General features: G+C 26.0%; 3 protein-coding genes across 4 annotated transcripts; all 3 read left to right on the top strand.

The window, feature by feature from the left end:
- Positions 1-2991: 2991 nt before the first annotated feature.
- Bm3017 (Patatin-like phospholipase family protein) lies at positions 2992-5316 on the top strand (the record flags this gene model as incomplete). Its single annotated transcript, XM_001893449.2, has 7 exons — positions 2992-3013; positions 3186-3277; positions 3369-3458; positions 3943-4116; positions 4467-4586; positions 4702-4866; positions 5164-5316. The coding sequence occupies 7 exons, from the start codon at positions 2992-2994 to the stop codon at positions 5314-5316; spliced, it is 816 nt and encodes a 271-aa protein (XP_001893484.2).
- Positions 5317-5996: 680 nt separating this feature from the next.
- Bm91 (Uncharacterized protein) lies at positions 5997-8063 on the top strand (the record flags this gene model as incomplete). Of its 2 annotated transcripts, XM_043075595.1 has the most annotated exons (5): positions 5997-6156; positions 6478-6650; positions 6849-6938; positions 7102-7203; positions 7983-8063. In XM_043075595.1, the coding sequence occupies 5 exons, from the start codon at positions 5997-5999 to the stop codon at positions 8061-8063; spliced, it is 606 nt and encodes a 201-aa protein (XP_042931529.1). The 2 variants fall into 2 exon arrangements, with proteins under 2 accessions (XP_042931529.1, XP_042931530.1); XM_043075596.1 differs by lacking the exon at positions 5997-6156 and having other exon boundaries at positions 6621-6650.
- A 3396-nt stretch (positions 8064-11459) lies between these two features.
- Bm8148 (Uncharacterized protein) lies at positions 11460-13114 on the top strand (the record flags this gene model as incomplete). The annotated part of the gene is made up of 4 exons (XM_043075594.1): positions 11460-11773; positions 12323-12382; positions 12572-12632; positions 13076-13114. 4 exons carry the CDS (start codon positions 11460-11462, stop codon positions 13112-13114), a joined length of 474 nt encoding a protein of 157 aa, XP_042931528.1.
- Between the last annotated feature and the right edge of the window lie 842 nt (positions 13115-13956).

Genomic DNA, 13956 nt, shown 5'->3' with positions numbered 1-13956 from the left:
TTTTTAGTTTTACTAATTTCGAATTCAAAAATTGAATCTAAAAACTTTTCTTGAATTCATTATTAAACTTTGAAAATAAATAAATCAATGAGATATTTTTTTTTCAATTCAGAATGCATCTTTTTCTCAGCTTTAACTTTAATTTGCAACAATTTCGTTATTCTTTTATAATCAATCATTCTTATTATAATTAATTATCAAAATTTTTATTATATGGCAGAATTATTCGTCTTTTTCCGACTAATAATTTTTAATTCATAAATTTTTTCAAAAAGACAAATAACTATTTGTCTGTTTTTCGGTTGCTTTCAAATATATAATTGTTAGTTTTTATTTCCACAATTTTTAATTATTATCTGAATGAAATTAATTTTTTTTCTTTAACTCATTAAATTCTTGTAAGATTAGAAATTAGGAATATAAATAAGTAAAGAAGAGCGTAAATCGGAAATTTGCTTAACTTTCTTATGATAATTGTCTGATATTGTGGCGTTAATGAAAGCCGTGACTTATGCGCACCAAAATGTTTTATAACAATAAGAAAGTAAAAAGAAGAAAAAGAAATTACAGAATCCTTTTTTTTTTGTTTTTTTTTTTTCTTTTTTTTTTGCAAAGAATTATAATTTTAAACATAATAATTGGAACAAATAATATAACCATCAAATCTTTAGTAATATTCCAGTTCATTCATTTTTCATTTCAATATTACAATATACCAATTTATTCTTTGCTAATTTATTTCTGTGTCAAATTCTAATAATTACACTGTTATTTAACAAAGTTTTTTGTTTTTGCTTTTTCTTTTTGACTGAAAAATTCCAAGAAAAATTGGATTAAATTAGTCAGAGGAATATTTATTGTAAACATCAAAAATCATAAATAATATTTCAAAAATCAATTAACTTCTTATTTATTTTAACTTCATCCATTTGCTTATTTTCAACTATTAACATTGCATTAAAGACGTTTAACTTCTTAAGATACAATTAAACATAAATTAAGTTAAAATTTGAGTAATTTTAACTTGGGTAAGTAATACTTATCAAATTTAGTTTTACATTTCAATCGATAAAATCCGTAGCTCAGAATTAATTAAAGCTATGTTTGTTTCTTTTTAATTTAACATACGCTTTTGTTTAATTTTATCTTCGAAATTCAATCTCATTATAAATATAACTGAAGTATTGAAAAGAATAATCTAAAGAGGTCAGAGAAGTTTGGAAAGGTCACATTGCTATAATTTGAATATTTTCTTAACTTTCAATTTTTCAAAAATATACAAATTATTATAATTCTTTTATTAATCGATGTCACAAATAATTCCATTCACATTTTCCACTTTTGTTTGTGCCATTGCTTGGTTGATTGATGATTTAGCTACGTGAAGCTTTCTTTATCGTTCCAATATTATAAAATGTACTCATTTGCTATACGTTTACTTTTTTTTTACTCGTAAACAAAGAAAGAAGAAGAAGAGAGAGAGAGGGAAAAAATAACTGTTTATAATTTATTGTAACTTCAAAAGAATTAATTTATTGTTACTACGTTACATGCCTATCAAATTAGGTACGTGTTTATGAATTAGTGTTAGCTTAGTCTGAATTGGAAATGTTAGCAATATTAATTAATGCATAACTTTTTAAATATCTTTGTTAAAAAATAATTAATGTATAAGTATAAATGTTTCATCTAAAAATTTCACTCAAATATTCGTCGCTACGTCTGGAATACGTCTATGATAATTTTTTTTTTTTTTATACGATAAAACTTACACAACAAAACGTAATTTATTTGATCAAAATTTATTACGTACAAATTGTAATTACCCAATTCTACCATTCCCTAACAAATGAACAAATCAATTTTAATACATACAATATAGCACTTTCATCCGTTACGGTCTGCGTCACTTTTTACCTAATAGCAAACATTTTGACCGGACGTGGGAATCGTGGAAGTTACGTGACGTGTTGTTATTATTATTATTATTCTTTATTGTTATTGTTCATTATCATTATTATTACTATTGCCATTATTACTATTATATCATTTTCATGAGTGAGATAAATGATAAAAGGTGAATAATTAGCCAATGCGTTTCATTTAAGCTTTTTTTTGACACCTTTGAATTTTTGTCAGCGAAATATTTTTGTACTTCTGAATTCTTTCCAATCACCAATTAGTTTTTTTTTCATAATTGTCATCCATTCTAAACTTTTTTTTTTTTGCTTAAAAAAAAAGAAAAAAGAGGATGAAAATCGAACAGGAAGTTAAAAATGACAAAATATACAATAGATCTTTTTTTTCTTTCTCGAATATTTGTCATCTTTTTGGTATTGTTTGTGTAATTTTTTTTTTTTATTTTTTATAGGACTGTGAATGTAGTGGAAAAAAATTTTGAGATTGTAACCAGAAAAGAAAACGATTACGACTTGAATTCAACATCTGCTTCAATTAATCATAAACATTATGGTGCAACCAAGTGTAACATTCCATCGAATACAACCATTTTGTAAACAACCATTTATACTTCATTTTATCATGGAAATGTTAAAAAATAGGGGTAATTCGATAATGTTACCGACTATAAGATCTTATTGTAATAATCCTGGATATTGCACATTTTTCTGACTTACTCTCCACTCCTACTTACTTTGTGACATCTTATGACCATTCTCGTTTGATGAATATGAGATTTTGTAGGAAGAAATGAGCGCAAATGTCAGGAGTAAGCTTGTTCTTTCATTTATTTTGTAGTGTAGTTGTTGGAATAGTTTCCTGCAGTTTTGAAAGATATTTACGGATAGATTTCTGACATGGTAGATGACCGTGCTGTATTAATTGATTTTTTGGGTGGTTAGTTTGCTCTTTTTTTTCTTTTTTTACTACCACAATAATTTCAGTTACTCACAGCGGAAATTAAGCGTTTTTAATCAGTTCGAGGAGTGTCTGAAAACTGCATGTTGCTGGAATAAACGGAAAGTCAAACCTATGAGATTCTGTAGGCTTCTTGGTTTGTTTTCTTTTTTTTAGAATGTATACTACTGTATAAAATGTATTTGATGACTTCAATATCAAAGATTTCTGAAGTTATTAGGCTTTGAGAGCTTCCACTTTGATAAACTGAAACTAAGTCCATCTCTACTTGCGTAAATTGTTTAAATTATTTCAGGTAATGATTTCAGGTGAAGGTGATGTTGCTCTTTCTTTTAGTGGTTGCGGATTTCTCGGTGTTTATCATTTTGGAGTTCTTAAAGGACTTAATCGTGACGGGAAGGTCATTTTTATTGAAATCAGTAGTTCCTGTAATTAATCGAATTAGCAAGCGAGAAGAAGGTAAATGAATTTCATTTAAATATAAATTTCAGGCTTTGATGAAGCGAGTGAAACGTTGTGCGGGTGCATCAGCAGGTGCTCTGGCAGCTGCTTTATGGACATTTCAACCTGATGATGCTGAGGTTACTTGAACTGTATCATTTATGGTGTAATTGAAGTTGTATCAGCTTTACTAATCATTTTAAGTTAAGAGCCTTCTATGATAAGAATACTTGAGTGATTTGAGATTGCATTAAGGGGCTGTAGATGTAATATAAGAAAGTAGTCACTGCAGAAGCTGTAATGAATTTTTTCTTATTTCACAAGCATTACTTATAATTTGGAACAGTATGTCTTGAATATTAGCTGCCGTTTGGCGTAATTTATTAGTTTAATATGAAATTCTTTCAGTAGAATTGCTAATTTCCACTAAAATGAAACCTAAATCAAACAAATCCTTTAATAGATATTAAGTGAAAATTGGCATTGTCAACTTAAATAAGAATCGGCATTGTTAATCTAAATTTATTCTTCAAATTTGTGTACTTCTGTGTGGTTAAACAAATCGCTGAATGTTGTTTTGGTGCTTGATTTTACAGGTTTTGCATTTCTTTTTTTTTTTTTTAGAAAGGTTTTAACGATGTGATCAAAATGGCCACTGAAATACATTCATTACGATTTGGTGCATTATCTCCAGATTTTGCACTTCACAGAAGTTTGCAGAAAATTGTAGATTTCTATATTCCGGAGGATATTTCAAATGCACAAGACAAACTGTACATATCTCTTACCGATCAGAAGGTTAAATTTTTGCGTAAGCAAAAATTTATTTATTTATTTACACCTACAATGCAAAAAAAGGGGATGCCAAAAGACATAGATTGGGAGATATATGTGTGCCGTAAATGTCAGAGGGAGATTTTCTTGTATTTGCCATCGTAAAACACTGCCATGTTATTGTGTAGATTGAAATATTTGAAAATTGATTTTTTTAGTTTTCATTTTGTAGTCCTTCACTGTTGACACTCCAAATATGAATAAGTATTTCGGTTTCTTGTAAAATATAGTTTTCATTGGGATGTCCACCGATAAAACTACAGGTTAATGAAAGATTAATATTTTAGAAATTCAACAGGTGTCTTTTTTTTTAGAAGAACGTTAATAGGTTGATTTCAAAATTCACGTCAAGAAATTATTTGATAGACTCATTACTAGCCAGCTGTTATATCCCGTTTTATTCTGGTTCTTCTCCTCCTGTGATTGATGGTGACGTAAGTTCTCATTGATTCTTACTTTTTATTAAGCTGCTTTGACTGGTTGGAATAATATGAGATTTTTCAAGAAATTTTAACCGCAATGTTATAGTTCTCATTCTTCTTATTTTAGCAGTATATCGATGGTGGATTTACGAATAATTTGCCAGTATTTGAGGAACTACCGACAATTACTATTTCTCCATTCAGTGGAAGTGCTATTATTGCTCCAAATGATTACGATTCGTTGCGACCATTTCGTGAATGGCGCTTGCGAGTTGGTACACAAGAACTAAAGGTTTATAATTGTAATCTATTTCGTTATGAATGAATTTTTTTTTCTTTTTTTGCAAAATCTAATGTTCATGAGGCGTTTTCGAAATTATTATGATTAAAGTTTTATCTGCTATCACTTTAATTTTTTAGTTTATATATAATTTAAGTATTACTAAGATTTTAAGCAATTGAAAAAAAAAATTTCTCCTTTGAATCCAGTGGTAGCATGAAGTGATTAAATTCTCAAATATTACTCTCGAATTTTAGTCAGCTTTTGGAATTTAATTGCATCAGTGATGTAAAAAAAAAAAATGTTCAGGTAAATGTGCAAAATATGATTCGAGGAGCGCAAGCTTTATTTCCTCCAAATGTTGACGTCCTTAAAAGTTATTATGAAATGGGCCAACGCGATGCAATGAGGTTTTTATTGGGTGTTGGTATTTTGGAACGACAGTTGGGTGATGCTGTTTGATATGGACAAAATTTGAGTTGTTGTTATTGTGCAGCATTGTTTTTGGGCGTTGAATGTATAGATTTTTATATAGAAATACTTCTCTGACTTTTTTTTTTATGTAGTAGTTGTAAATTTTTTAATCTATGACTATTTTTTAACTGATTGATATATGAATTTAAAAACTTAGCCACTTTTGAAATGAATTTCATTTTTTACATATTTTTTTATATTGCATGGATCTTACGTAATTAATTACCAACTTCTCAGCTGAGATACTTTTTTCTTGCTTCCGTGCATTTTTGTTTAAAATCGATTTAAAAACCATTTGAGTATGTCTGTTTTCCGCATTTTCTTCTATTATACTTTTTTCTTTATTAAGTTTATGTGCGGGTATTTTGTATTATATCTAAAATCAATAAATACTTTTATGCATATACTGTGTTTATATTCTATTTGGTCAGTAAAGGATATTCTTCCCGGTTGTCCACAGTTATCAATGATTAAAAGCATTGATTTTGTGTCGTCAAGTTATTTTGATCAAGAAATTGCAACTTAGTTCAGTGAAACAATTAAACCTAATTGATCTTTTTTCTAGAACTACGAGTTTGGTTCTGTACCGTGGTACCTGTTCCGGTAGTACCAAGATTTTGTCCACTCACTTTAGACATGTGTTTGTATGTAATCCAAGATGTGAGGTAATGTGTGCAATTCAAACGCTTAAGAAAAGAGCTTTGTTTATATTTCGGCTTATTATTGCCATCCTTGGCAGGTTGTGTTGTTGCATTAAGCGAAGGAAAAATATTGGGGAATTACCATATACAGTTGCTCATCAGAATCCTCAAATATATTGGGGATCAGGTAATTTTATTTTAAAAATTTAACGGATGAGGAAGAAAAAAATAGGAATAAGGAGTGAGAGATTAGAAAGAAAGTAGATGATGTAGAAAGAAAAAAGAAATCGATGCATCATTAGTTTCATTTGATTTATCATTTAGATATTATGCTATAGTTAACAGCTTATCTCTGAGAGGTAATGAGATTTTTACACTAGTGGGCGCTTTTAATAATCCGGTTATTTTGATGCATGTCTTAATGGAGAAACGATGAAACCGTTTTCTAATTGATAACTTTTTTTTTTTAAACCGAATTCCATCTATGTGTTTGTAAATCGTTTTTCAGATACAAATAAAGAAAAATGGGAAGACTGGAGTGATACTCCATTTGTTACTTCAGTTGAAGAAAAAATTATAGAATATCGTCGTAAAAAGGCCGAATCAGAAGTTGTAGTAGAAGAGACAGCTGAGACGGATTTTTTTAATGATATGCAACCAAAAGTTGTGCAGACTCCAAGGGTTAGATGATTTCTAAAATATTCGATAATTTTTGTGAATATTATTTGCAAGAGAAATATTTCTATTTGTATTTATCCTATCGTACTGGCTTATATTGCTTATAAAATTGTATAGCGAATATTTCTTCTACATTTATATGAATACATTTACGGTTATTTATTATCTTTATTTTAGCAGTAAATTGCAATTTTCTTTTAGGCTTATATTAGCAATTATGATAACACGCCAGCTCAAAGTAGCAATTTATTTGCTATGAAAACAGATCAGCATCAGTTGCTATCTTCTAATGTAAGTATAAGTAAAATACGTTGAAATGACTTAACGTAACGCTTCTCATTTCGTTCTTTTTTTTTGTAACAAAGCTGTTAAAATTTTCAATTATAATAACTTTAAATGCTACAAATGTAATTACATAATTTTTTCCGATTCATAAGTTTCTTTTTTTGTTCAGTTAGGTGAACTTGGTAATTTGGAAGATACGAATACACATGATGAAGCTGAAGAATGGGACACTCAAATCGATATTGAAAGTGTTGACAATGCTTTGCGTGAAGTAAGAGAATTCAACTTAACAAAATATTAAAATATCAGATATTTCATACTTTTTTCTTAGAATTTCTTACAAATATTCCAGTTCCAGTCTAAATTATTTCAAAAAAAAAAAATTTTTTTTATTTTTTTTTTAGTCTAAATTATTTTTTTTTTTTTTTTGATTTTTTTATTTAATTTTAAGTGAAATTTATTCATATACTTTGCTATACTCATTCCTATGACTATTTTATAGAGTGACACCCACAATATTTATTTCATTTCTGAAAATCTCAATACATTTATTTTATAAATTATTAATAAGGACATAATCATAATTATCTTGTGATTTTTATAGAAGCTATTCTGATATTCGTATTATGATTTGAATTAAATTTATGAAACAAATTTATGAAAACTGAATTCCAGTTCTTAATTTCTTGCATTTTGAATTCAATTTTGCTCTGCTGAGTTGGAAAATAGTTTATATCAGAATTTAAATTTCTGAAAGTTCCAGAGAATTCTTGACATCCACCTACCAATAATGTAGTACTTATCTTAGCATAATTTTCCGTTATGCCAAATCTACTTTGGCGAATTGGCCAAAAATTTAATTTGAAATATGTTTCATGAAATGAGTTATACTTCGAGATCTTTTTTATTGTTCGCTATAAAACGTTGTTTATATTTTAACTATATAAGAAAAGCTTCTTTTTGATTTTAGCATGAATCAGGTCACTATCACTTTCAGAATTTTAGAAATGTGGAAATTGTTGTTTTCATCCTAGCATATGCTATTTTCAGCAAAGGGCTAAAGAAAGACAAGAAAGACGATTGATAAGACAAATGGAACATGCAAAACGGTTTGAGCGAAGAAAGGAATAAACAGTCTTTCGCTGAATTTCTGCGATTGATTATTTTGTGGAATTCATTTCTGTAAGAAGAAAAGAAAGAAATTAGATAGTAGAATATTAAATTGTTTAGAATTTGGAGATAATGGAAATATCATTCTATTCAAATGATATCTGTCATAGTAATTATTGTTTATATTATATCATCTTCTTGTTCTTCTGTAGGTTTTTCAAATCTTTTCTAGTTTTTTTTTTCAAAATTATTGTGAATTAATTTGAATATTCTTTCCTTCGTTTTTGTTTTTGTTTTTTTTTTTTTTTTTTTTTTTTTTTTTTTTTTTTTTTTACTGATACAACATTTCTTAACGAACGTTTTAATCACTATTATCATGCTATTAGAAATTACTCTATTTAATTGAAAATAGGTGATGAATACATTTCTAGCATCATTTTTTATCAAGCAGTTCTATGAAATTCTGCTGTCATTCTACGCTGAAATACACAATAAAATTCGAAAGATATTGCTGATCATTCATTCAGTTCATTTCCTTTATTAGAATTTTACTGTTACTTTAATTAGAATCTTCTCAAATACACATTTTACTCATTGATATTTGTTTAGCTAGAATGAGTGATCTTTTACTTATTATTATATATGTATAATTTCTAATCAGTTCCAGTTTAACATGTAGCTTCTTCATTTATGAATATTTAATAAATGTATTTTTTTGTACTTTAAAGCTTGTTTATCACTTCTAATTATCACTTACTCATAACTTATTATTATATACTTACTATTATAATAGCAACCATTTCTTTCTGTTTGCATTTGTTCCTCTTCTTTGCAGCTAGAAAAAAATAAAAATAAAAACAATGTTTTGTCATTAAAAACTATTTTTCATTTTTAGTTTGAAGAATTATTTTCACATCATGGAAATGTCAAAAGTACATTACATGTTTGTTTAGTACATATGTGTTGTTTGTTTAGAAATGTTAAAAATGGGATAATTTTGAGAGAGATTAGGACAAGAGAACATTAAGCAATATTGACTGATAATGAAGTAAATAGTTAGTAATGTTAACATGATAAATAAATCTAATATATTACCCACAAAATAAATAATTTAAAATAAATTAAAAAGAAAAAAAAAAGAGAGAAAACAAACAGGATTTTTTATGATAAAACATAATTTTAAAAATTTATTGCTTGATTATTTCATTCGTTTAATGCAAGAAGAGAAAGCGAATCAATGTATTTCCTACATATTCTATGGTATTTATATCAAAAAAGAAAAAAGTTAAAAATTATGGCTCACTTTGTGAAATCCTATGGGTTTGAAAAGTTTAAAAAAACGAAGAAAGCTGAATTATTTTAACTATCAACAACAATTCTAATAAATATCTTTTTAATGAGTTCAAATAAAATCAAAATTTCCTTTCCGTTCTCTTTTGGTTGCCTTAGTAACAGTGACTGAATTTTTATAAATTAAAAAAAAAAAAAGATTTTTTTTTAAATTGTGACAAATATTTCACATTGCGGACATTGGACATATATATATATATATATATATATATATATATATATATATATTTGATTTCCTCTAATTTTCTGTTTCATCTTACTTTCTTTACAAATTATTATTTTCCTTTTTTGTAATGAATGTAGAGTTTAGAATGTAGAGCCTAGAGTGTAATGTTTTGAGTTTAGAATTTGAAATAAAAAAAGATTTATGAATGTGTACATATTTATATATCGAGAGAGAGAGAGGGAGAGAGATGCAAACATTTTACATCTAACAGACCAAAATAATACTCAAAAGCATTTGCAGTGTTTATAGCATTTGCACAGTTTTCATGCAAATATTGCCTTTTTGAATTTTTTTTTTTTTTTTTAAAGAGTAAATTATTAGGTTTGTTTAGATTTAAGCTTTAACTTTTCTAAATCCTTGGCTAAAAGCTATTTTTTTTTTTTTTTTTTTTTTTCATTCATTTGCCTTTTTCATTGCTCATTGTATTAATAATAAATGGTTGACTTTTTTTTTTTTTTTTTTTTTTCATTTCATTTAACTAATCGAAATAAAAAATGAAAAGATCTCAGTGTTTTAGCACATGGCTTTTTCTTCAGAAAAAAAAAAAAAAAAAAAAAGAAGGAAGGAAAATATGAAAGTCAAAATGAGAAGAAGAAGCAATCAATTGCTTTTAGCATTATACTAACTTTTGGCTATATTTACATTTGCCGTAAATCTTTTCCATTTCCAATTAACAATTCTAATATTTCCAATTCTCTATTTTATTTCTCTCTCAAATACTACCAATAAAAACTTTTCAAAATCTCAATTATTTTGAAGGAGAATATCCATAATAGAAGAATGCTCAAACTTTGAGGTTACAATCTTTGTAATACAGTAATGCATAAGTTTTTTTTTTTCTTTTTTTTTTTTTTTTTTAAGTAATTGTTGCAAATAACTTATAATTTCGTTCATTTTTTTATAGGTATAGCAATAATCTTTTACTTATGACTTTGAAATAAGTAAATCGGATCGAAATAGAAATGAACTAATAGAAGTAAATTAATTCAAAATTCAAAATATTTACATGTTCGTTTTATTATTTCGGAAAAAAAAAAAATTTAATTAACATCTCAAGTGGTAATTATCTTTTTCTGTTAACCTACTAATTGTGATTAATGAAAGAGCAAAAATGGCTCAAATTTAAATTCAATACATCCATCAATTATCACTAATTAATTTGTCACATTTGCTTACTTGCTTTATTATTTCATTTATATTTTTTTTTTTAAGAAAAATTTAATCTTCCACATAGAAATTGTAAGATTTAATTAATTCGATACACTGGGCGCTATTTTTCTTTCATTTCTTAATTTTTATTAAAACGCCATTTAATCTTCAAGTTTTCATATGATTTAAACACAAATTATTCCAACTAATTCCTTAAATTTGTAATTCCATTTTAAGTTTCATTAATGCCAATTGCAAAAATATTATCTAGTAATTAATTACAGACAACATTTTCCTGAATAAAATAAAAAATCCTTCATAATTTTCTCTCTTTTAATTAAAATCAAATAAGCAAAAAAAAAAAAAAAACTCAATAAAATGTCATTCTTGAATTCTTCCATTTTATCCAATTATCATTTTTGTCAATTTGGTAATTAACCATTCTACTACTGTCTTAAAATCCTACAACAGTGAACAGCAAAATGACAGTTAATAAGAATAAAATACGAAAAATTTTGTACTTATAGCTCAATAAGTGATGTAATTGAATCTTAAAATAATTGCCATAAAATTTATTCATTATTTTTTATAATGTTACTAATTAGTTCAAATGATTGAAGTGCTCAAAAATTTTGATCTTTTTTTTTTTTTTTTAATTTCTAGAAATGCTTAAAAGCTTATAAAGAAATGATATGGGATGTCGCTTTTCGAGAACGAACAATGCTAATACAGAGTCTGAATTTGATTCCGATTCAACCGATACAACCGTTGGAATTATGAATCGGCCATTATTGGAGGATACAACCGAATATTTCTCCGATTCTCAATCTGTATCGATGACAAATGTCACAAAAGTATCGAATTCGATTGCAGTACTGGATGAGAGCAACACTGTTAGAGGAATGACAACTGCTATTAATTGCATTAAAAATGCTTATTCAATGGTACGATGTGACATGTCATCCATACGATCAACTTTTTGTAATCGAATTACACTGAAACCAAAGTAAAATTTTTTTCATAATTTGCAAATAAAATTCAAATCATTGATTTGAACTCTATATTGAACAATTTTAAAATCATTAATTTAAATTTTATATCGAATATGTTAGGATAATAGATTGACCTCTAATACTTGTTTTAAAAATATTTGCTATTGTTTAATCAATATCTTATTTTAATTTGCTAACTAGAGTATTATTAGTTGTAATTCATTAATTGCTTTCATCAAAATACTAATAAGCTTTTTTTTTTTTTTTTAGGAGAGCACAAATTGCTACATTTAAGCTTCACTACTTTAAACCTTACATTTATCGAATTTGCATAGCAAATACTCAAAAGATTTTATTTTAAAGTGGATTATATTATAATGCTATTTTCAAGTGTTCCTGAACAATCCATTTTAATGCATTGTTGTTTTAATACCTTTCAAAAACAAATTTTTAGTACTGAAAAGAAAGTGTATAATTTTTAAAATTTTCATATAAAGAATTGAAAGAATTGAAGAGTAAATAAAGAGTATTCTAACTATACACTGTTAAAATATTAATTTCAGGATATCATTAGATCCGGAAGTTCAGGAATCGAATATCACTTATATCAACAAACCAATAAAGTAATTCTGAGTCATTAAAACAAAAAAAAAAAAAAAATTTTTTTTTTCCTAATAGCTTACAAGATTGAATTCTTAGTATTGAAAAAAAAAAAAAAAAAAAAAAAAAAAAAAACCCATACAATTAAAATTTTAAAATTTTCAGCTAAATTTGCTTTCATGCATAATATATTTAAATGAAATAATTTTTAGGCAAGTTGAGAGCACTAGTCAAATTGATTTTTTTCGAATGCTCGATGAAAAAATTGCTCAGGTAAAATTTTCTATTCAATTAAAAAGAATATGTATATATACTGTTATGCTAGATTAAATGAGATAAAAATAACTACAAAATAATCTTTTAAAAAAAGAATGAGAATGTTATGAACAAATCATAAAATTAACATTAAATAATTTAGCAATGAAAATAGTTGAAACAAGAAATGATTGATCTATTGTGAAAAGTGAAAAAGAAACTATAAAAGAAAGAAATGAAATTAATTTGTATTAGTGGAATTAAATATTCATTTTATAATGGACAATCGATCATTCATAAGCCAGAAAATGCATTAAGTGAAATTAAAATCAGATCTAAATTGAATTACGAATATTATTTAATTTAGAGAGATAAATATGGAGAGAGAGAAAAGGTTATTTCGAATTTAAAAAGATAAATGTAAAGAGGCAAAAGAAAATTTAATCGATTCTGAATTTCAGGGTTTCGATGATTTAATCGATTCTGATACTGACGAATGACATACTTCATTAGGAATTATAAATGTTTTCAAAAATTTGAAGAAGCTTGCAAAGTTACAATTTCAATCAAGTAACAAAATTATTTGAATATTATTCCATAGAAATTCAGCTAAAAAATTCGAATTCTTTATACAGAATAATTTCTTAAAATCTTGAGTTAAATGAATGGTTCATAACAAAAGCTATGAATAAGAATTAATTCTATGCGAATAATTCACTTCAGTTATTTTATCCTTCTACTTTCATTCATTTTGTCTCAATTTCCTGTAAATTTATTTTATTTGTAATTTTAACAGAATCAATTAAACCATTAGTAAATCAATAAAGTAATTTCGTAGAGAATCTGTAGAGAATTAACAAATCAATGGAAAAAATGAGTTTTTTTTTTTTTTTTTTTTTCATTTATTAATTTTTATATTTCAAAAAATTATTGTTTGTGTATTTCAAAATATCAAATTAGGAAATTTATAAAAGAATTCGTTAGCAAATATCAAATTACAAATTAAAAATTCATCAACTTAAAAAATCATCAATTAAGAAATTATTCCGAGATTTCCATCTGTTTTTGTTTTCAACGATAGATTATCACTTCGAAATTTCAGTCTATTCTTGATTTTCTCCTATTTTCACCTGGTGCAATGAATATGTTTATCGTTTTCGGAATATTAATATTATAGCACTTTTTTTGTGATAATTTGAACAGTTCATTTCATAATAAAATGTTTTGAAATGTGCATCGTGCACATGTTGAAAATCAGTTATCATTTTATAACAAATAATTCATATAAAATAGTTATTTTTTTATTCCCATTCATTTCAGCTGAATTCAAATTGAAGCAAAG

This window comes from Brugia malayi (genome assembly GCF_000002995.4).
Source record: "Brugia malayi strain FR3 genome assembly, contig: Bm_v4_ChrX_scaffold_001, whole genome shotgun sequence".
NCBI classification, from domain to species: Eukaryota; Metazoa; Nematoda; class Chromadorea; order Rhabditida; family Onchocercidae; genus Brugia; species Brugia malayi.
This window is presented reverse-complemented; position numbering and strand designations above follow the sequence as displayed.